The following is a 24,777-nucleotide window of genomic DNA, read 5'->3' on the forward strand; positions in this document are numbered from 1 at the left end:
GTGACCTTAATTCAGAATCAGAAGATTTTGACGAAGGAAAAAAGGAACCAAAACACAACACGGCACCACAACAATACCGAACGATAAGCAGCTGGAAGGCAAAGTAAGTAAGATGCCGTGAAAGTGCCTTTGTGAGAGGAAAATTACAGCTGAGGAATGATAAACATGCCCTCCTAGGTCTCTTCTACCTGCCATGTTTGCTTGGCTGCTCCCAAGAGCCTGCAGGATAAGCTGAAGCTCTCTCACGGCTGCAGCTGCCTCTTCCCCACAGCGCATGTCGGGCTCCATGACAACCTCCATGAGGCCAACTCCTACCAGAGACAGACAAGAAATTCTGAACAGCAGCTTTTGATCTCATGCAAACAGTTCAGACATTAAAAATGAAGAGCCCACGTGAAAAGTGCTTAAGCTTTTGTGTCAGGAGAAACTAGTAACCATTTATTATTTAATCACTGTCAAAACGCTTGGATCTGCAGAACCGGCACACGAACGCTCATTTCCCTCTATCACCAAGAGAAAAAACGAGGTCCAACATTTTTCAAGGGGAAAGCAGACAGCTCAAAAGCAGTGTTGAGTTGATTTAATATTTGTATCCCGCTTTTCCAGCAACAAAATATTGAGCACAAAGAGGCTTGCAATAATCGCAGTAGCATTAAAACAAACAAACAAACATTGCAGTCACTGTAAAATCAAACACATTGGCATGTAAAAGCAAATGACGAGAACAAATTCATCAAGTAATAAAATTCAAAAAAGTCAGCAACCCATAGTATTGCCAAGACACTTCCTAATTTGGGCTAGGAGAAGGTTCTGAGACAGCAAATCCTCTCTAATGTGTTTGGCAAAAAATAAAATAAAATAAATCAGGCCTAGCAGCACAGGCCACTGAAAAACAGAATTGGCAGCAAGACCCAGCAGGTGGAAGGTGCTTAAACTTCCCCCAACAAACCTCAATCTTTCCCCTACTCAAAATAGTAAGCATGTATGTATGGGCTGAGATGTTATGGTTCAGCATCTAGGCCATATCGTGTCACACTCAAGATATTGTATCAATCTGTCATCTCACACTTTCCATTCAGTTCATGTCTAAAGCCACATTCTTCCATTCACACTAATGTCTGGAAGAACCTGGGCTTGAAGAAAAGCTCTCTCTGTGTGTGCCTGAGCGTGTATGAAGGATCCAGATTCACCTTAGAAAATGGCAAACACAACTATCAGCCAGAGTCCCATCCCTGGATTTACTGCCAGACATGCAGACCAGCCTTGATCAAGCCAGCCTTTCAGTTTGTGTTTGTGTGTGTAGAACAACTTGCATCAGGAGGTTACACTGACAGCCCCAGATAGAAGCACAGAATGCTGCTGCCTTTTCCCTTTAAAAAAAGATAAATAACAGTTACATAGACAAAAGAGTATCAAACCTACCTGCCCTGTTCAAATCCACAAGGGTCTGGCTCCTTAAATCATCATGAAGACTCTTTCCACTGTCTTGCTCCAACTGTATCTGCTTGATCCTCACACTCCTGGTTACCATTTCATTCTGGTTTTTCCCCATGCGCAGAATGTATGACAAGTTCCCATTCACAGCAATGGGAAGCCTTTGCTGAGTGATCTGATAGCCAGCCTGCATTTAAAATTGTAGCAATCAACAATTTTAAAATGGTCATATATCAACTTTATATTCCAGTAGATGGCCCTTTTCTCTAAGCAATTATTAACAACAAATTCATGCAATACACATTAAAGACTCAGTGTAATCTTTCCCCTTTGCTTTCCCCTCCACCATTCCCCATTAAAATGATTACTTTTTAAACCTAACAGATGACAAGTGACAAGAAGAAACAGGCATTCCATTTTCTGTCTGAAGCCCCATTTTTCATATCCAACCGTCCAAAGATCTCCAAAGTAGCATTTATCTTATCTACATGTGTAATAAAACTATGAATCTCATTACAGGCTCTGATAATGCTAGCTTAGGGCAGTTTTGCATGAGAAAAACCACCTTGGGGAGTAGGATTGAACTGGCTGACAGAAGGGTCAAGTATCCTGTCCCGCCTGCTATCTCTCCCCTTCACATAAGTCACACCCTGCGTCATAACAAACTGGGCATTGCACACTTAACACACTGTCTGGCAAGAGAAAAGGGGCAGACTGCATGTGTTTTGAGCTAACAAAATGTGACTTCTATTGTTTTGTTACAGTGTAATAATACTTTATTATCCTTTTGTGTGTCATATGTGAATGTACTGAATATAGATTGTGGGGCTAAATTATAGGGAGCCCTGGCTAAAATTAAGGCTTGTGTGTGTGAACCTCAAAGGGAAACTCCAAACCCTAATGAATGGCTTGATAGTTCTTCTATTTCAAGTTGAACCACAAGCAGAACCCCTTTTAAAATGCTCAAAAAATAACAAACAGAATTGGCAGTCAACCGCTCTTTAATCAACACCCAGAATGGAATTTTGTTGTTTATTTTCATATGGTCTTTGTATACGGTACCATGAGCACACTTTCAAATTCCCACTCACATATAAACTTGCAACAGTCAAAGTAGACAATCATGGACCCCCCACCCACTTGCTAAGGTTTAAGAGGAACCGCATGGCTTCCCGCCCCCCGTTGTTTTTAGGCTAAAAACCACTTGTGGTCTCTGCATGTGCATACTGCACCTCTTCCCAGTGGAGCCCTCATCAGCCTCAGGACCAGTAGTTCTGACTGAGAAAACAGCATAGCAAGAAAGGCTAATCACCTTCTCCCCAGCTCCACAACTCTTCCCCATGGCAGATTTTATACTTTTAAAAAGGCCAGGTGATTTGATTAGAGATCTCCCACATCATGTTTAGTTTGGCCTAGGTGACCTTTGGCAACCTCTATCTCTTAATCTAATCTACCTTGGTTTATTTACAGGTGTTGAAGTGAACAATGACAGCAACTTACTTAGTAGGGGGTTTTCGAACTAAGGAGATACTCCCTTCCTGCCATTGCATCCCATCCCCAGAATATGGGGCAGGGGTGCGGAACCTATCACATAGAGGAGGGAGAAAGGTTGTTTTCTGCTGCTCCGGAGAAGCGGACACGGAGCAATGGATCCAAACTACAAGAAAGAAGATTCCACCTAAACATTAGGAAGAACTTCCTGACAATAAGAGCTGTTCGACAGTGGAATTTGCTGCCAAGGAGTGTGGTGGAATCTCCTACTTTGGAGGTCTTTAAGCAGAGGCTTGACAACCATATGTCAGGAGTGCTCTGATGGTGTTTCCTGCTTGGCAGGGGGTTGGACTCGATGGCCCTTGTGGTCTATTCCAACTCTATGATTCTATGATTCTATGATTCTATGATTCTATGACCTATCCTGGCCAAATTTGCCAAGTAGGTGAGGCCAACCACTTGTCAATCATCTCACCTTATAGTGATATCAGGTGATGTTGCCCTCTGAATACCATATTGGTAGGACTTTCAAACAGTCCTTAGTAAACAATCCACACTGCTCGCAGGAATGTTTACAAAGGGCTTTCAAAGAGCCCTTGTGCTCTTCCTTCAAACTTCCACAAAATGGAGGTTTAAAGGCACACTGCAGTGCACATATCCAAACTGCTTCTTCAAATGGATGCATGATATTAGGTGGGTCATGGCTTCCCCAAAATGGCCAGGTGGGCACAGGCTGGCTGGAGGTTCTCCACTCCTGATGCAGGTATTTTCTGCAGAGAGCAGAAAAAACTATCACGGATCTTTAGCATTACAATTGTGCCTTCAAGGAAAAACAAAGGCCCCTATTTAAATTCTAAAACGATAAATCCTGAGTGTTTGATGAATGTGAATGGACGGGTTTCACTTTAGATCTGAGCTTTGCCTCATTACGTTTGAAAAAGCAAGTCTGGTCCTAATATAAGCGTCATCTGTAATATCAGCAGGTAATACTGCATGATTTTTTAAAGTCTTCCTCATTTGCTTTTGCGATCAGCGACATGTAAAAACAGGATGTTGCATTTCAGATCCTTTAAAGTAATGAGAACCAATGCCTGTGATGTCTACAGGACCATAATGCAGATTTGTAATACATTTGTTTCAAACGCAAATATCAATATCAGACTGTTTGTCTTAACCCTAACAGACAATTAGAGGGAATAGAGGAAGTCTGGCCCTAGCAGCGCCTTCTCTCAATTTAATTATCCAAAGCCATTGGAAACATGAGGCGCAGGACTGCAGTCAGCAATCAGGACAATCACCTTCAATCAGAAAGAGCCTGGCTACAGCTGCCTATTCATCAGGGCTCAGTGCTTGGATGGGCAAAACAGTGGCAGAGAACAAAAAACCATCTCTTCTCCCAGCCTGTTTTCCCCATCAGTTCTCCAGGCTTGCCCCTCATCCGATTTGCCGAGGGACAAAGCTCAATACATACTCACAGGCAGATCTGCATAGAAATAGTGTTTCCTGTCAAACAAGGACTTCTTGTTTATGGTGCAGTTCAGCGCAAGGCCTGTCATCACTGCGGCTTCTACACATCTCCTGTTGAGAACCTAAAGAAACATGACAGATGACTTCACTCAGATACCCAGTATGAAACAAATGCCTCTCCCACACATTGCCTTTTAAACAGCGCACATTCCACTTTGCTTGCCTTCAAGAAGCATTATCTGTCTTTTTCGTGCGTGGGAAGCTCAGCCTCAGCAGCAAGACGCTGGAGCATTATGCATGTATCTTCCCATGCCAGAGTGAGTGGGGTGGAAGCGGCTGCTCAGGGACAGAAACATGCTTTGAACATATGGCACATCCCAGGTTTAAGGTTTTGGTTCCCACCCTTGCCAGTTACTGATGTAAGTGAAAAACAGGCAAGAGTCAACTCGCAGGAAGGGGTTCCTATAGCGCTACAGTAAAGCCCAAATGCTTCAGAAGGCAATTGAGGACCAGAGCAACATGGGACATCTTTCCAGGCATTCTCTTTGTGCCATTTGGATTTGAAAGACCAAGGAAAAGTGTGGATACACAGAGGGTAAGAGGCAAGCAAGTGTAATTTCTGACACTGCACAAAATCATTTCTGATCATGGGGCACAGATAAGCCTCACATCACGCAATAAATAAAAGTGAAATCCAGCGTCGAAACCTAGGTCTTATCCACACCATATATTTAAAGCCGTTTTATCAAGCACGGCTTCCTCCAAAGAATTCTGTGAAATGTAGCTGTTAAGGGTGATGGGAACTGTAGCTCTGTGAGGGGCTCCTGACAACTCTCAGCACCCTTAAAGTACAGTTTCTGGGATTCTCGGAGGGAAGCCATGAGTTGTATAACAGTGCTTTCAGTGTATGCTGTGGGCATGGCCCTACTCTCCATTCTCATGCCAAGGGATGTCAATTTATTTATGTGCCAACTCACCTTCCAAATCCTCATGATTTGGAGTGGAAGGGGAGGGGGACACTCAGACTGACTATTTGATAATGCTCACCTTCCAAATCCTCATGATTTGGAGTGGAAGGGGAGGGGGACACTCAGACTGACTATTTGATAACGCTCAAAATCAGATTTCCAAAATTCTTCTAATATAAGGACAGGGGTATTTATTTGTTCAGGCCAGGTTAATACAGCTTTAAGTCAGGCTTGGGGAACCTGCGGCCCTCCAGATGTTGTTGCGCTCCAATTCTGTTGTCGGCCCCAGCCGACATGGTCAATGGTCCAGCGCTGTTGCCGTTGTATCCGGAGGGCCATAAGTTCTCCATCCTTCCCTTAAATTAAACGGAAAGAAATCACCAAGCTTCCTTTAACATGGAGCTTCAACGTGTGCCTATTGTCACCGATTTCAAATGGCAACTGAACTGCCATTATTCTGTGCTCCATCATAGTATAGGTGTCTGGAATAGCAAGATGAAGAAATTATTGCTGTTCTGCAAGGAACTTCCTCCACTTCAAACATTTTCTTTCCTCCTCCCCTCTGCCATGGCTTTCTTTGTGGAGGATGTAATGCCCGTGCTTTCTAGGACAGGAGTGTCAATGTGTAGAAATGTAAGAAGCTGTGTTGTATTTAGTCAGATCATTGGTCCATATAATAAAATAATGTCTACACTGACTTGCAGTGGTTCTTCGGAGTTTTAGACTTTTGCAGCCGTACTCAGTGGCACTGAGGATTGAACCTGGGATTTTCTGCATATGCAAAGCAGATGCTCTACCACTGAGCAATGGCCCTTTCCAAACAAAAAGCCAGTCTGTAAATAGGATGCACAGTTCCAAATCTTTCCCGAGATATATACCACTTGGCTATTATATGTGTCAAGTCTTAGTCCCCTGCCCCAAGGAATTCAATGATTTGGCTTTAGAATTAACTCAGTCCTAGAAGCAAGGTCCGTATAGTTAAAGCTATGGTTTTCCCAGTAGTGATGTATGGAAGTGAGAGCTGGACCATCAAGAAGGCTGATCGCCGAAGAATTGATGCTTTTGAATTATGGTGCTGGAGGAGACTCTTGAGAGTCCCATGGACTGCAAAAAGATCAAACCTCTCCATTCTTAAGGAGATCAGCCCTGAGTGCTCACTGGAAGGACAGATCCTGAAGCTGAGGCTCCAATACTTTGGCCACCTCATGAGAAGAGAAGACTCCCTGGAAAAGACCCTGATGTTGGGAAAGATTGAGGGCAGAAGGAGAAGGGGACGACAGAGGACGAGATGGTTGGACAGTGTTCTCGAAGCTACCAGCATGAATTTCACCAAACTGCAGGAGGCAGTGGAAGACAGGAGTGCCTGGAGTGCTCTTGTCCATGGGGTCACGAAGAGTCGGACATGACTAAACGACTAACAACAACAGAAGCAACCCAAAATCTGAATCTAGTAAGGTAATGAGATACAGACATACACTTGAAGGAAAGATGGCATATAACAAACAAACAAACAAACAAACAAATAACTAGGATGCTGTTAAACCTTTTGTGTAACTGGTATGGCTTCTTGGGTGTTCGCTATACATTTGAGAAAACTGTTGAGCCTAAAATAAAAATGTGTAAAATACAGCAGAAATGTTTAAAGAGCAGCAGAACAGGATCCAATTAGTCCTGACTTGTAGACCAAAATGAGAGATTGCCAACACTGTTGAAGTATTAAATTGTTTTAGTGTCAAAATAATAGTTTCCTATGCAGGAAGTGTTTCTGGTGTCAGTTGTAAATTTTCTCTTCTACAAAATAAAAGAATATCCATAATTGTCTCTCTCCTGGCATTTTACATTGGTTTTTAACTGTTCAGCTATCTTAAGTATCTGCATGAAACTGGAGCCTTTTTTTTGCCACTTGGGTTTCATCACTGTTCTATTTAAAAGTATTTCTAGAGTTGTAAAGGGTAAAACTTATGTAGAACTTAGCTGAAAGCTTCTGACCACTTTTGTGGGTTTCAGTGAAAACAGTGCTTCCACACCAACAGCACACATCCCTGGGAACCATAATTTATTAATTTGGGGGGAAGTAAGCAGGGACGGCTGCTGGAAATCTGCCTGCAATGAGGAGCCTGAGTGGTGAATTGCTAATCTGTTGTGTTCTGCCCACATGGGGGTTCAAGCCCCCACTCTCAGTAGCCCTTGAAGGACCCAGGTGGCGCTGTGGGTAAAAGCCTCAGCGCCTAGGGCTTGCCGATCGAAAGGTCGGCGGTTCGAATCCCTGCGGCGGGGTGCGCTCCCGTCGTTCGGTCCCAGCGCCTGCCAACCTAGCAGTTCGAAAGCACCCTCGGGTGCAAGTAGATAAATAGGGACCGCTTACTAGCGGGAAGGTAAACGGCGTTTCCGTGTGCGGCTCTGGCTCGCCAGAGCAGCGATGTCACGCTGGCCACGTGACCCGGAAGTGTCTTCGGACAGCGCTGGCCCCCGGCCTCTTGAGTGAGATGGGCGCACAACCCTAGAGTCTGGCAAGACTGGCCCGTACGGGCAGGGGTACCTTTACCTTTACCTTTAAGCAGTAAAAGGTATGTAAACAATATGTCTGCTAGTGGCACAAGCAAGCACATTTGGGCAGCTGCTATACTGATCCTACAAGAAAAGAAGGACAACAATATGCAATTGTTTATACATGTGTGTGTTTAGGGTAGGCCAATGGGTTATTTTGGCAAAGTAGCTTGATGCCAAACGTGTGTGTTTGTGTATCTGTGGAGAGGAGAGGAGATGAGATCTTTAATCCCAGACTGGATGAACTTCCAATTTGGGATTCCCAAAATCCACGGTTTTACAGGAAAAAAAAACTAAAACACCAAAAAAAAAAAAAAGGAAACTTAAATCTAATATAGATGTTTAGGAGCTATTACAAGTTTATTGATTCACTAATCTACCACAACTGTGTTGTTAGAAAGCAGCTCTTGCATAATAAAGCCCTCAAATATTGGCGTTTGTGGAAAAGAGAAATTCAATAAAGGCAGTCCTGCATTACCAGCACAAATTGGAAAAAGAGATGTTCTCAGTGCTAATCACCAATGTGCATGTATTGGTTTAGTTCAGTGAATGGGCTGGATCCTTCTTCCAGATAAATAACCCATCACATTCAATCCCTTGCTACCTCAAATGAGGTGCCATTAATAATTACATAAGGGATTTGCCAAAGTTAATAATGAACTGTCCTCTTTATTTTTTATTCTGCCAATGCAAAACTAATTTAAGACAGATCAAAGAAATATTTAGATGCTGTAGTACAGAATAATGAAGACCACAAAAAATCCCTATGCAGACACAAGACCTTTTCCAGTAAACAAAATGATTCTTCCTCGGCGTTCAGCTGTAGACATCATTCCCCAGGTGACAGATTAATCTAAATTAATTAACTATTGATATGGAACTTCAGGTTCAAAATAATTAAGCTCTTCACTCTCCTGGTTTAACTTTTCCCCAGCTATAAAAAATGTTGGCACACAACTAGGATTGCAAAAGTCTCAGTGTTGACCTCATTTGGCACCTACTGAAGTTGAAATCAATATAAAATTCATAGTAACCGAGCGAGTAGATTTAAGCTGGCTAAATATTATACACCCATTTCATGAAAGACCCTGCTTGCTACTTCAAGCAGGAACATCAAATCCATGGCACGAATGACCAAACTCTCATTCCAGCAAATGCCCAGTGGCCATATGCAATTTTTAAAAAGCAAAACAGCCAACTTGGTAAAGTGTAGCCAAACAAGGGATTAATTTCATGGTATAGCGAAATTCAAGCTGGAGACACCCCAATCTGTAGCACTCTCTCACTTTGTGTGCATCAGGCGTCGTCAGTGTACCATTGCTACTAATGCCCAACCAGTGGGCATATATCTCTGTGTGAGCTGTATGACTTTTTGGGAAACATACGGGCTGTCCTTCTGGCAAAAATGCCTCCCAAGACCCATATAAAGCAAAACATAACATAACATTAAAGGCATTAAAATCACTTAAAACAATCCCTTCTTGTGTGTCCTTGAGTTCTCCATTTTGTTTCGGTCTGTCTGAGAGTACAATGAAGTTCAAAGCAGAAAAGATGGCACGATGTATGTTCTCTCACCACTCACCCCTCCTATGGGGATAATAGCTTTGAATGAGTGATCTAGATTAGGACAATGATGCAGGTAAAGTGTTAAATCTCATCTTTTCCAGCATCAGTCTCAATTGCCTCTCCTGCATGACTGCTTTTAATGCCCACCTCCCCAAAAGTGATTAGTTAGAAGATCTCCTGGTGTCTGTTTTCCAACCTTCAACAGTGCTGGGAAACATGTTATTTGAATCTGCTATAAGAAAGTTTAGCAATTACTGCATAAATATAAACAGTCTTGTGTTTAAAACAACTGAAATTTTCATATGCAGATAAAGTATCTAAAGGACTACTTCTTCCATCTGTTAACTTTCAAGCAGACAGAATTTTAAGCCTAAAACAGATGCCAAATCACATCTGGAATAATACTCCATTAACTAAATTGTGCAACCATTAAGATGTTCATGCACACTAAAGTACCCTGTTAAAACGAGGAAGGTACCATTACTCTTGCCTAAAACCATAAAATAAAATAAAACCTATGAAGCAGTAATACTAATAAATAAAAATAGAATTCCGTATCACATTCTGACACTCAAGTACTAACATTTTTAAATATCCACTTTCAACTTATCTACCAAAAACTGCAAAGGAAAATATATTTTTTTCTTTCCCTCTCCTTGCACAGATAAAAGCCTCTGCTGGAGGTGAACAAGAGCAGATCACGAATTTTTCATTAGGTTAGCCATCAAGCTGACTACTAATCAGGAACTCTTATCTCAAAGGAAGGCTGTTTCAGCTTAGGCTCAAGATTTCTCACTAGGGAAAAGCTGTAAAAGGAACAACCATTTCTCCTTAAAATGTACAGAAATCCAGAAGAATATGGCAAGATGCATGCAGGCTGCTCTCACACATATCCCGTGTGTGCTTAGGGACAATCTTCACACGTAACTTTATTTTGTTTTATTTCTTTATCTAGGCACTTCTAAGGTGTTGTGTACGTTTATATTTATCAGGGCTAACCCTCCCAAGGTAGCTCACAACATACAACTTTATTGGTATAGATACAGCAAAAATAGACTGTACCACAACACACACTCATTTTTGACCGATGTAGGCAATTCTGATGGACAACAGCTCTACAACACTTCAGATGGGGTGTTCCTCAGTTATAACCCAGGACCCTGCTACAAGACACATCAACAGCTGCATCCAGGAATTTTTGTTTGTATAGCACAGGCTCTGTTACAAATAAAAAATAGCATAAAGGTCATCTTTGCTTCCCAGAAGAGGTCCAACTACATTTAACTGTCATACACGTACAACAAAACCATCAATGGGTTTTATCCATTTATACCCTTAGTGGAAAATGATACCAATTTCTTGCCAATCCCTCCTACTTACTGCAGCCCTCTCTGCTGTATCCCATTCTGGGTTCAACCATCATTAGCAACTAGAAGGGAGAGAACAGTTGGCTTAATTGGGTTAGGGGGAGACGGCTAAAGATGGGGGTGTCCCAATTTACGTGAATGGAAGCACTTTATGCAAAGGCAAAAGGCACCATTGGATACCACCCAGGAGGGTTAAGGCTTTTTCTTCATGCATACTTAGTCTGTCCAAAATAACAGTATATATGTCCAATATAACAATACTACACTATGCTGAAAGCTGCTTGGCCACACCTAGCAGTATCTCTCTCCACATGCAACTTGTTCAATATCCAATAATCTCATTGCAGCAGATGCCAGTCTCTTGTTGAGGGACATGGCTCAGCAGTACAGCACATGTTTTGTATGCAAAAGGTTCCAAGTTCAACTCCCAGCACCTCCAGTAAGGACTGGGGAAAAGTAGGCCAAGCAGACAATGGTGAGCTAGCTGGCTCAATGGTCTGACTTGGTGTAAGGCAGTTTCCTATGTTTCTATACATACCTACAGATAAACACAAGCAGATGTAATCTTACTGCATCCCACCAAAGAACCTATGCTGGAGCACTAAAAGGCCAGAACCTAATATTGCGTATTTAAATAAGTCAATAATTTCAAACTGCTTGGCCAAATTCTATACTTTGGTTAGGAAATCAGCCAGGAAGGCTCACAATCTTCCACTCACTTGCAGGCATAGGGCAAGTTTCGAAGTAAGCATTCAGATGGCAAACTACCCGAAGCTCACGTTGTAGAGTGCTATGGCAGCAGGGAAACACCACCTTGCCGTAAAAGGCCAGCAGTGTTTAAAGCTGAAGGAAAATCAGAGCCTGATGTGGAGACAGTGGCTCTACCAAGTCCAGAGAACCAAACCCATATTACTTTCCCTGTTGTAGGAGGAGAAGCAAAGGAACAACTTCTATTAAGTCTTGGGGGTGCATGTGAGTCAGCTGCAAGGACAGTTGTCCTTTTTTTGTTATTAAGCTTCTTATAAGTACATGTAACATGGATCGTGCTCTGTTAAATAATGGTCATTTATCTGAAGTGGTTATATTTGTATCCTGCTTTTTAGACAAATATTGTATGCCAAACCAGCTCATACTAATATTTAAAAAAAGAAAGTGAGACAAGAGGCACTGCCCTCTAGTTTACAAATTTAAAAAGGCAAGATTACACAAAAAGGAATCAATGTGGAGGGAAAAGGTAGAGGGAAATTAAGTGGCCAGTTGCAAGCTGCTTGTTCCTTCTTAGATAGAAGTGTTTCAACCGTCTAGTATCCCTTTTAAACATTACCTGAAGAATTAATGGTGGCTACCTGTTCCTGTTTGATAAGACAGACTTTGTTGTTGAAAATTCAATACTAATATAAGAATTCAATTCAAACTTACAGGTAGAGTTCCTGGTAGAGAAGCATCAAAAAAAGATACTAAGGAGTTAGGTGCTGCTGCAAACTGGACTTGTGAACCAGAGAAAAGCTTTGAGTTGGAGCAGATCTGTGCGTGAATTTCCAGGCCTACCACTGCTGCCCAGGGAACATTCCTAAAAGAAAGTCAAAAGAAATATTCACTAGCTGGGTTGATGCAATTCAAATTTCTAAAACAGCTGGGGTGTGGTGTGGTGGAGAATACAAATGTCAAAAGTATCAGAGTTCAACAGTATGCTGGAGCACACTACATGCCCACAACTGCTGCATAATGAACATTGAAAGATGTTGTGAAATGTTTTCATAAACAGCTGAAAATTGTACAAAAAGCAGCATGTTAGAAGGCAAAAAGAAACCCACATCCTGAAAGCCTTACATTGATTTAAAGTGCATTTCAGAAGTTAATTTTATCCAGAAAGGGTTTGTTGGACAGGTATCCAATTTTGTACCCAGCGGAGATTATGAAATAGAAAATAAATATTAATTGATATCCTTCTATGTATGAGAACTCTCCAACAGACAGGTGGCATATTCAATTATGCATATGCTGTCAGATGGTCACTTTCAAGCTGGGAAAGGTGGGTCTACAGAGCACTATTAGTACTGGATTAGCATAAACATCAGTAGTCTGGCAATAGAGAAATCATCTTTTCAACTCAAGAGATGGTTCTCTGAACAGGAAGAACAAGCACCTTCCTATCTGCTGAAAAGTAATTGCAGCTCTCACATCCATAATCTTTATATGAGCAAGAGAACAGTCACCTTTACTGCCTGAACCGCTTGACAGGTTCTGGAAGTAATTATCTGGACTTGTACAAAGAAAAGACACAAATATCATATTTCACTGGTGAAGTCAAGCTTACGCCGTAGCTATGACAGAAGTACTTAGATCAAGATGGGAGATTAGGAAAGCAGAAAAGCTCTAAGCAAATACATCAAATATAGTGCTTCTTTCAAACATTAAAACACTTAAAAAACCCCAACCAAGACCAAAGTTCTGTTTCTCTATAATGGAATTATTCAAACAAAGTGAGCTTCCCATTCTCATCTCATTTATTAGGAAAAGTAATTAGGAGTTATTGTTGAATATTGTTTTAAGTTACTATTCTGCTTAAATTCAAAACATATTGGTGGGGGAAAAGGATGCAAAAGATATATATCTGGGTGGGGTACCTGTGGCCCTACAGGTGTTACCAGATTCTCACTCCCATTACCCCTGACTACTGACCAGGCTGGCTCAGATTTATAGGAGCTGAAATCCAACAATAGCTGGAGGGCCACAGGTTCCCCTTCCCTGGGATATTTATTCAACGGAACTTCACAGAATAAATTATGGAACAACATGCATTTAGAAAACATTAGAACTAAAATGGCATATTTTGCCACAAAGGTTACACAGGAGTCAGCAAACTTTTCCAGCAGGGGGCCGGTCCACTGTCCCTCAGAGCTCCCCCCCCCCTTGTGGGGGGCCAGACTATATTTTTTTTTTGGGGGGGGAGAATGAATTCCTACGCCCCACAAATAACCCAGAGATGCATTTTAAATAAAAGGACACATTCAAAACACGCTGATTCCCAGACCGTCTGTGCCTACCCATGGGTTACAGGTTGGGGTGGGAATCCCAAATTGTACCTTCTGTAAAAGAGCACCATGATCTTGGCATGATGTCTGTCTTAGTGTAATTTCCAAAGGGATAGCTACGCTTGTGGTTTCTACTGCAACATCAACTAAGACTCTCATGGCACTTTGAAGACCAACAAATTTATTGTTTTATTAGCTTTTGTGGACTGGAGTTGACTTTATTGACTGAATGATACTCTGGTGACACATCTGATGAAGTAAACTCTAGTCCACAAAAAACTGGTGCTTGTATTTTAATCTTTAAATATGCCACAAGACTCTTTGTTGTATTGTTGATGGCTTAAAAACTACAACAAGCTGGTTTTAATGAAACAGTTTCTCATGTGTGCTTGAAACTGCAATTAAAGGCTGCTCCAAACATGTCATTTATTATACAGTTATAGGAAAAGAAGGCAGTGTAGATGTACAGACATAATAATCCAATGTGCACGTGCTGTATATTTATTTTTGTGTGATGCATGCATAGGAACATAGGAACCTTACACTGAATCGGACAATTGCTTCATCTAGGTCAGTACTACTTTCATTAATTGGTAGTGGTCCTCTAGGGTTTCTAATGGGGTATTCCCAGTCCTACCTGGAGACTTGAAGCCAATACCTTCTGCATGCAAAGCAGTTGCTCTACCACTGAGTTAAGAACCGTCTCCTCTAGGCCAGGTGATGCACATTTCGCCCTCCCCAAACTTGTGCCACTGGTAAAAGGAACACTTGCACTTTTAAAAAAACCATAGTATTGGGTTTTTAAAAATGGGTAAGAAATGTATACTTTTTGACACGGTCCTCAGTCTATTTGTATAAACCTTCATTTTATTTTAAACTTGGAGAAACAAGCTTTTTTTTGTGTGGAGCAGTGGGTGGGGTGGGGGGCCAGGGATTGCGGTTTGTTAGCTACCTTATTCTACTACCGCTCCTATCCAGACCTTTGCGACAGTCAGATTAAAAATTGCTCTGCGTCGTGAAAGGGGAAAAAAAGAGAACGGGGAAGGCTGACAAAAACGTAGACTATCACCCTAGGGAGACGAACTGCATGAAGCACAAATAAACATTGCAAGGGATGGAGGCGAGCATATGCGGCAGGAGTCCTTCCTCTACCCAGCCCGGTTACTACTCCTCCCTGTCGTACCGTTTCTGCTTCTCTGTCATCTCTTTCGCACTCCGGCAGAGCGCGCTAGCGGCCACCGGACCCTCCGGGCCGCGCAGTTCGGCGACATTCCCGACGCTGCGATGCCCAGTCCCGAGCCAAACCCGGCAGCGCCGCAGCACGGGCGCCGCCATTTTGCTCGGAGTTTGTGAGGCGTCAGGTGACCCACCTCCTCTTCCGGCGCCTCCTGGGAAATGCAGTCCCGACCGCGCGCGGACTAGAGGAAACGAAGGGAAGCAAAAAAACATTTCCCGTGGTGCACCGGGACGGATCCCTTCCAAGTCCAATGGGGAGAGTAGTACGGAGAGAGGGCGAGCTGATCTGTTGCAGCCATTCCTGCCGGTGGATATAGGCCGATGGTTCACGCTCCCTCTGGTGGCAGGTGGGCGGGTGGGGTGCAAAATTAGGTGCCTGTGGTCTGGCATCAAAAGGAACCTAGGGCAGTACAGTATTCTGTAAAGTAGTCTGCCTGTTCCACTGGTTCACCTCTCTCTCTGTACCCAGTTCACGTACAGAATCCTCTTTCCTATGTCCGTTGCTCCTTATCTGACTGTGCATTTATTTTTCAAGTGAGATATAATCTTACAAGGTACTCAGTAAACGTGAAAGCACGGAAATTATACTTTTTAAGATGCATGCACCAGACGAGTCCGGCTTGCACAAAAAATCATGCAATGGAAAGTTCAGTAATTTATCTGGAAATTCTATTCTTTAGCACCGGAGCATCTCCCTGTAATGTGAGCAAAACAATTTCATGCTGAAATGGTGATATGCTCAAGATTATTTATAGCTGTTGTGGGATGATTTCATTTTTGTTTAAATCTTATCAGGGTTTGGCCTGGTATTGTTTCATGGTGGAAGTGTCTGTTCCATCACAAAAATATGTGCATAATCATTGTGGTATGTTGTCAGTCACTTGTAGGTGTTTTATTATAGGAGCAGCTGGGATACTTTAATAGGCAGGCTCCTATAAATGAAATACATTATTCTCTCTGTCATTTACCCTAAGGGAGTGAATCGCTGTTTCTTTTCCGTAAGTGGATATCTTGAGGCTTGATCTCTTGTATGTCCTTGAAAAGATGGACATTCAATAGGTAAGGTACAAGTTGTGCTAGCGTTTCCTCTCTCAGTCTGTTACACAGCTATTACACTCTCATTATATTACACAGTTTATTATACTATTGCTGTATTGCCGTTGTTAACTTATTTCTTGCCTATTTGCTACCCTGAGACTTTCCCCCCCAAGACCACATGCAAACGAAAGAGCTTGTGGACCTTATCTCAGTTCAAAACACCAGGATGAGGCTGGGTCTACATATGCAGCAGAATGAGGTGGGAGGTCTGCCTGGACTGTGTGACTTCAGACAGCAGATTGGAAATCACATTTTGTAATGCTCCCTTGTGTGAACAAATAATGTAAGAAGAAAACTAGAACAACTCGGTTAGAACCTTGCTCCCTGATAGGCTAGCTTTTTACCTGCAATGAACTTTTTGTTGTCATCAAATGTAGGATAATAATAAGAAATGACATACTCTACCTGCAGCCCAAAGTGGTGGTACAGCCCACACTAAATACCCCCCCCAGGTGTCCCACAAATAATTCTGTGGCATGTATAACATATATATTGACTAGACTTGATTGTGAAGATTTTGGCTAGCACCTGGATCAGTGTCTAGAATGTACTTGGCAAAACGGGGTTGCGGTTTCACAGTTGGGACTGAAGGCAGTTATAGACACTACTTTAATATTGTACAAACAAATGTGCAAGCATATACCACAGGTGCCAGCTGAACAGGTAAATGGCATAAAGAACAGAACAAACAGGCCTGTGATCTACATTCCCAGCCCCCTGAGGCTTCACTTGAATGTGCACTAGATGCTGTTTGTGTCATCTTTGTAGGACACTTGCTTGAAAAGATGATGAGTCATGGGCACTTTGAGTCAGTAGCTGTGATATTATCCAGTAGAGGACAGTGGAGTACACAAGGCCCCAGCCAATATTTTACATTCCCCGAACCATAAAAAAGCTGCAGAAACAGGGTAGGACACTTTTCCCCCCCTTTAGAAAAGGGCACAGTGCTCTATAGAATAATAGCCCAAGTTTTTTGCTTTTGGCTGCAAATAATTATGAAGTATATGAAATTAACGTGGCGTGTAGAAAGCAAGGGACATAAGGTATGGATTGTAAAGCATTCTTCATATTAAAAGTGCTATAGAAATGATAAATGTATGCTTATAATTCTCTATAAATTACTGGTGCTCCTTACCAGACCGGGAGTTAAATGCAGCAGATACTTGTTTACATTTAACTGTTCCATCCAGACTTCAAGTTGATGATTGTTTGTTTTCTGAAATTCTCTCATCCTGCGCAGGATGAACCAAACTGTTCTTGCAGCAATAAAAGGATTGGAAGCAATCCCTCAGTGACACTTCTGGAAGGGAAAAAAGGGCCATTTTGGATCTTATATCATCTGCTGTTGCAGAGCCTTGAAAGGTTTATTAGAGTTTCTGGGTTTTTGTTTTTTTTTATTGTGCGAAAAGCTCTGTGTCCAGCACAGCAGAGACATCTATACAGCATCCAGGTCTCATCACATCCAGTTTATCACAGGATTGAGTATTAGTGTAAAAATATGTTATTCTGATAAAAAAAAATCCTTTGCCAATTGTAAACATGAAATTAGCATTGTGTAGGGAGATACAAGTAAAACCAACACATTCATAAATATGCAGGGCAATCCTATGCATTTCTACTTGGAGGTAAGCTGCACTGAGTTCAATAGGAGTTACTCTTGGGTAAATGTGTATAGAACTGCAGCCATTGTTCTTCATTTTAATTTAGGCAGCATAATGTATAGAATGGGAAACTATCACTTTCTTTTCAAGTTTAATATTACATTGCAACCACAGAGGTTCTGCAGTAGAATATTATTGGGGAATGCAGAAGAAATCATAAAGCTGTATTTCCTAAATTCTACATGGTATTTGCCCTGTTCTTTCCTGTGTCTGGGTTAGTGTTGCATCAGATGATGTGTGCCTTTTGCATTGTGTTGTGAATCAGTTCTACAAGATATGCACAAACACATTTATTCAGCATAGGGACAGGGCTGTGTTTGTGCGTTCATCACAAAAGAGGCCCAGTATGTATGTTAGCCTTTGCCAGCCTGTATCCTTAGCTGATTTGGTCTGCGTCTCCCATCAGTCCCAGCCACCAGGGACTAGATTGGCAAACAGTAATCTACTGCATCTATTTCAACATTGGAAATAACTTAGGGTTCAACTACTGCTGGATGAAGTCTACCAACTGGAGCAGAAACTTTCTTTGCCAAGGTATGGGGGTCTTCTGTCAGTTTAGGTCAGGTGGTGAGGAATGTTAGGCATTTATTTTATTTATTTATGTAAAATGTTTCTATTCCGCAGTCCTAGTGTCTCTGCACCACTAAGGGTGGTTTATGACAATTTAAAATCAAAATAGGGGGGGGGGATGAGTTAAAGCCAATGGGATTTGCAGGGAGATGAGTTAGTCAAGCACCTAACAAACTAGGACACAGCTGGTTCAGCTACTTCCAAAGGAGAACTGGTATTATCTGTATTCTGTGTATCTACATTGAATCCTATGGTGGCTTTTCCTCATTGGGAAAGCATTTTCTAATAACAATCCTTATTATAATTTATTGCACTTAATAGTCACTTTTTAATGAAAAGTGAACTCAGAGCAGATTATACACAGAATACAAAAAGCTAGCCAATATAAAACTAAAACAAAAGCTGAAAACATTCATATGCACAGAAGGCACAGTAACACATCCAACCCACTAAAGGAGAACACTTCAAGTAAAGGCCAAATGCCGGCTCACTTAACCCTTTCCTGTCCTTTTCTCTCCATGCATAAACCCTTATACATTAACATATATAATAGACCTCCCAAGTGTTGGGCATTAGGAAATGTATGAAATGTATTTTTCAAATTATTGTTTTCAACATAACTTTAAATTTGGGGCTAAACTGGGATTTGCTTGGTAGTATTGTTTCTACTGTTGCGGGGATTTATTTTTTTAGAGCATCTTCTCAGGATACTTAATAACATCAAGATGTAATTTTAGTTCCTCTAAAAAGTGATTTATATTTCTTCTCTTGTTTCCCCAACGATACTAAATACCAAAAAGTTGCCTCATAAGCCAACGCCCTGCAATGCAGGAATCACAATTAAAGAATTCCTGACAGATGGCCAGTCAACCTCTGTTTAAAAACCTCTAGTGAAGGAGAGTCCACCTTCTGAGGAAAGTCCATTCCACTGTCAAAGAGCTCTGACTGTCAGAAAGTTCTTCTTGATATTTAGTCAAAATCTGTTTTCTTGTGATTTGAACCCACTGGTTGCCATCATCTCAAGGTTCCTCCTTTGCGTTAGGGTTAGGGCAAATGAGCGAGAGAGAGAGAGAGAGATTCCTCCCTTCTACAGTATACTTCATAAAACCGAATGTTAGATGCTTGGGTGTCATTTTGAAAATTCAGAGTGTATTCATAAAAACCATTCCAAGCATGCAATTCAAGAAGAGAGCAGCATGTTTGTAAAAGAAATACATAGATTACATTGGACTAGCAAAGGATCAATATTTGTAATGTAATTAATTGCAACTAGAGTAGTGTTATAGTCATAGATTAGTGGGAAGACCACCTCACTCCTGAGAGCAGTATCTTGGGACTGGTGGAGCCTCTCTAAGTGTGCTCCTGAAGAATAATGTGCTATGAGAAAAATGTGAATGGAATGCAGCAGTACTAAAGCAAATAGTCAAGATTGCCCACATTCTTGTCAGCTGTTAGTCTTAGGAAAGCCTTAGAAATAGAAGGGGCGGAGAGGACAGAGATCTACTTACAAATTTCTGCCCTGGCCGATTGTACTAATTGGTCCTGCTAATGAATTATCAAATTAGGCCAATGCATTTGATCAGTGTCTGTGTGCGTTTAGCGGGGGTTGTGGTTGGAGATACCACTAAGCATCTGTTAGAAAGCTTTAAATCCTATTTTAGAACTGGAGATGTGTAAACCTTTCAATGCTAGGATCATTCCCAGAGATACTAAATACCCAACTAAAAACTCAGTGAGCACACTCCTGTTATAGCTGTAGATAACGGGATGTCTGGATAAAAGGGAATGTTGTCAACTTTAAGATGGGGGTCACACGAGGATATATCGTGAAATAGGATTAGCGTGGAGTTTTAGGTGACAAAGATGCACATAACTGGAGTTCTTTCCAGGAACAGCAGGCGGTTTCAAATATTGTAGGAGGACTATTATGAAATATGTGGAAACTGTAGGCATAACTACTTGGGCAGGGTACAAAGTGCATGTTGTAGTGAATCTGAGCTGGTTGGTTTAGGATTTCACAAAAATGCCTAAGAGGTAAATTGGGATTTGATGTAGGACGAAAGTTCTGTTATTTAATGTAATGGTTTAAACCATACGGTCTCATTCATATGAAAGAAGACCTTGAATTTCACTCGATGGTGTTAGGGAGAAACCTCTAAAGTCATGTTTCTTGAAAGCTATGTTTAGCACACATACTTATCCTTTTTTTGTGGGAGTTCTGTGTGCAGCATTCAGAGTGTAAGGTATGCTTCCTGAGTGTTTTGTTTCAGCATATGGGATAAGGATAGGCTTGGACCTCTGTTAGATTTTGAAAGGGAGAGTATGGCTTTGGGACAAATCCCATCATATTAAAAGCCAAATGTGTGTGTGTGTGTGTGTGTGTGTGTGTGTGTCTTTTAAGGAAGAATAATGGGGACTGTTTTTAAACATTAAGAGATGTTTTCAAGCTCCTAGATGATTAGTATTTATTAAAACCATTAATTGTTTTAATTGCAATAACAGCATTAATGAAAAGAATGTACCAGATTATTCTACTGTTATGTCTGTATTCTTTTAATCATTAGTACATGTATGAGATTGTAGACTGGGAAAATGTTAAAAAGCCAACTATTTCCCAAAACAGCACCACCTGCCATCTTCTTTCCTTTGCCCCCACCCCACCTCTTTCTCATCAACTTCTTATTCCAGGACAAGCAGAGATAGTGGGGGCGAGACACTAAGGTTGTTTGCAGAGCAGATCACTCCTGGTGATGCAATTTGAGAGCCAAGTCAAACATTGCAGGCAACAACAAAAAGGCAGATGAGGCCAGTCTCCTGGCTTCTGTAACAGCCTTTTACTCATGGCAAATATTGGCTCTTCAGAATATGGCAACCAACTTTGCTTGACTGAAAAGACAAATATGAGGTTGTCTGATGATATCATGTAGATGGCCCCTTTTTTGTCCTTTCAATTGACAGCCTTCCTCGATCCCAGTATTAGATTTGTACATGGCAAGGAAAAGGCAAGCAATAAAATTGATAGCCTGATTTGATGCTTCTCACCAAGAGAAGCAAAAATAAAAGCCAACCAAACAAACAAACATTTTGGCTTCCCAATGTAAAACAAAACAAAACAAATGCAATGGGTGTGGTTTAACAGCTGTAAGTTGCCACTGACCTTTAAATCTCAGCTCAACTTGAGTCACAGTTTCTGTACACCTGGGAGTAAATCCTATTCATCTCAGTGGGGTTTATTTCTGAGTAGTAGTCATGTATAGGACTTATCACACTGTTAGTGACTTGCTCAAGGCTGTAGACAAGTGGTAGTCAGCCTCTTCTCTAGATGTTGTTGGACTACAATTCCCATCATTTCTCACCGTTGGACTTGCTAGCTAGGGCTGATGGGAGTTAGAGCCCAATAACACCTAGAGGACACAATGTTGGCTACCTTGTTTATAGTCTGAGTCACAAAGGTACATGTAAAAAGTGCATGAGTGACTGTAAAAAAAAGGTAAAGGACCCCTGACAGTTAAGTCCAGTCACAAACAACTCTGGGGTTGCAGCACACATCTTGCTTTACTGGCCAAGGGAGCCGACGTTTGTCCACAGACAATTTTGTCCAGGTCATGACTAAGCCGCTTCTGGCAAAACCAGAGCAGCACATGGAAATGCCGTTTCCCTTCCCATCGGAGCGGTACCTATTTATCTACTTGCACTTTGACATGCTTTCGAACTGCTAGGTTGGCAGGAGCTGGAACTGAGCAACGGGAGCTCACCCGTCACAGGGATTCAAACCACTGACCTTCCGATTGGCAAGCCCTAGGTTCAGTAGTTTAGACCACAGCACCACCCACTTCCCTGAGTGACTGTAGCAAGGTCCAATTTGGCTACGAAGGAATGAGAGGGGTGAATCAGCTCTAGCTGCTGAAAAGTGTTCCTGGGCATTGCCACTATCTGGGTCTCTAGGAGACCTGGAATTCAGATGTGCTGCCAAGCTGCCTACCTGATCCTTTAGAGAAAATGCAACCTTGTCTGAAATAGGCCAAATGCACTTGTATCTACGGAATCCCCCCTCCAATAGTGCCTCCATATTTTCTGGATAGTTTCAGCTTTTTCTCCATATCCAGCCCAATACCAAAAACAAAAGTTCAGCGTCATGATGTGCACTTTATGGCTCTAAACTGAAAAAAACATTTTTTCCAGGAATACAGCATAGCCCAATTATAAGCAGAGAATGACTCCACTGGGCCACCTAATTTTCTATAAACACAAACAGGAACCTGCGACAGTCAGGGAGGAATGCATACCTTTTAAGAGAGGCCCTTCTTGGCCAATATGCTATTAAAGTACAGCAATCTGAATAGCAAGAAGCAAAAGTCTATTATTTATTGGGTTGTTGCTTGCTACTGATTTTGTTTCTATTTAATCCAAGTAATATCACTGATCATAAAAATATTCAAGCTCAATTGCTCCTCAAAAATCGAATAAAAGTATATTACCCATCAAATTATGCGGCACAAAATACACAAAAAATGTAGCAAACCAACAGAAGCAAGGAAGAGATTAAGACAAGGAGCTATCCTGGGATCACTAGGAGAATGTTAATCTAAGCAAGATTTCTTTATCTCACAGTGCCTGCTATTGCATTCCTTAAAAATACCCAGTCACAGAGACACGTCCGGACAACGATCATATATACCGTAGAAGCTTAACAAATGAAGCTTTCTTCATTGTTCCGTCTCAGGGCAGATTTGTGTCATACACTTAAAGCACATGACTTCCCCCACAGAATCCTGGAAACTGCGGTTTGATCAGGATGTTGGCAATTGTAAATCTGTGAGAGGGAAACTGAAGATTCTTTGGGGGAAGGCATGTGCTTTAAATGTGCGTTGAATGCACTTCGAATAATTGGCGTGGATTTGCCTGGAGGGTCATGGTAAATTGCTGGATTTCTGGACTTCCGGGTTGGTGCCTCCGGCAATGGTGGAGTTCCTCTGATCGGGAGGAACTTGCCCCGTGGGAATTTGGGTCTGTACTGCTGTGACGAAGGTGGAGACCCATAAAAATCACAGGCGGGAGAAGCCTGTGAACGTGGGATTCGGCGGGCACCTTTTGCGCCTCCCCTACTCGCGGGGGAACCCGATTTCAGGGACCCGGAGCAACATGGGGTGAGTGGCGCAGTGCTTCGAATCGTCTGCTTTTTCCACGGAGCGAAGCCGCATAGCTGTTGCCGGAGAGCACTGACTTTTTCCTGTGGACAATTGGACTCTAAAGTAATTACCTGTGAGTAGAGCTGATACGGGAGAATCGGATTTTAAAAGTTTAATTTGGCATTGAAACGGGGAGGTTCAAAACAGGAAGTCCGCCTTCCCTATTTGTAAATAGACTGAGGCAAGGAGTCTGTAAGCTGAAGTCTTGGAAAGCCTTTTGTAAAAGATTAAATTTCCATCGGTAAAGAGTATAAAATCCCTCTTGGAGGCAGGAGAAGATGGGGGGGGGAAGCTGTGGACTGAGTATGCCTGCAGGAGAGAGTAAAGAGAGTTAAAATACTGCCGCTCTGACCCTGGAAACGGGCTGCTAGTAGGACTGACGTTTTGGAATGTCCATTGACAGCACTTAGAACGTTCCTTGACAGCTAGAAGAATAAGAGAGAGATATTGTTTCTACTGTCTCCGGCTGCTTCTAAAAAGGAATAATAAAGTAACTGAAAACTGAAACTAACTTTGGATTGTACGAGTTGTGCTTAAAGGTGACATTCTTGCTATTATAAATAGAAACTGTTTTCCCCTAGTGGAAGTTTCTGAAAATGGTTACTTCATAAGAGCTGGGCTAGGGGAGTTTCCAGCTGCAAGATAAAAACTGTCTGACTCTGGGATTGACCTTGAATCTCTTAAGTGTTATGGCAAACGAAAAGGAAAGAACAAATGAAATGTCAACAGAAGAGGCCTTAGTGGTCGCATTATTGAAAATAAATGACTCGCTGGAACAGCTTCACAAGAAAACAGAAGTGATGAAAGTGAAAGCGGACGCTGCAAATAATAAAATTGATTTAATTGTAGAAAGTTTAAATAATCTGGGACAAAAGGTGAACACCAACACAGAAACCACCCAGAAATTGACACAGGAATCTACTTTAATACGGCAAACTGCGGATGAAGTCAGGGAGAAAACCTTTGCTGCTGAATGTAAAACAACACAATTGGAGTGTGAGAGAGCCCCATACATTCAAAAGCAACTTGCCGAATATAAGCTGACATTTGCTAGGATGGAGTTTAAAGAAAAACAGATGAATTTGAGGATCAGAACCCCACCAGAACTGGGAAAGGAAAGCTTGACAGAGCTTCAGGAGGAGATAGGA

At 41.8% G+C, this 24,777-nt stretch overlaps 1 protein-coding gene and 1 long non-coding RNA gene across 7 annotated transcripts in view; one reads left to right on the forward strand and one right to left on the reverse strand.

Annotated features, from left to right (window-relative positions):
* GATB (glutamyl-tRNA amidotransferase subunit B) overlaps window positions 1-15,246 on the reverse strand; it is a 57,662-nt gene extending 42,416 nt beyond the window's left edge. For 5 of the 6 annotated variants that reach the window (XR_014223385.1, XR_014223386.1, XR_014223387.1 and 2 more), the window contains exons 1-5: window positions 15,059-15,246; window positions 12,260-12,410; window positions 4,401-4,514; window positions 1,423-1,621; window positions 189-311 (exon numbers count right to left, since the gene is read on the reverse strand). Coding sequence is in view for 2 of the 6 variants with exons in the window: in XM_082237688.1 (XP_082093814.1) it covers window positions 189-311; window positions 1,423-1,621; window positions 4,401-4,514; window positions 12,260-12,410; window positions 15,059-15,210 (739 nt within the window). In the remaining 4 variants the exon portion in view is untranslated. The remainder of the gene's footprint in view (window positions 1-188; window positions 312-1,422; window positions 1,622-4,400; window positions 4,515-12,259; window positions 12,411-15,058) is intronic. The other variant, XM_082237689.1, reaches the window with a different exon arrangement.
* Window positions 15,247-15,329: 83 nt separating this feature from the next.
* On the forward strand, window positions 15,330-17,724 carry LOC309540730. Its single transcript, XR_014223437.1, has 3 exons — window positions 15,330-15,458; window positions 16,086-16,170; window positions 16,323-17,724. It is a non-coding gene; the product is annotated as an uncharacterized lncRNA (long non-coding RNA).
* Window positions 17,725-24,777: the final 7,053 nt, after the last annotated feature.

The sequence above is a fragment of the Podarcis vaucheri genome (assembly GCF_965113315.1).
Source record: "Podarcis vaucheri genome assembly, chromosome: 9".
NCBI lineage: Eukaryota > Metazoa > Chordata > Lepidosauria > Squamata > Lacertidae > Podarcis > Podarcis vaucheri.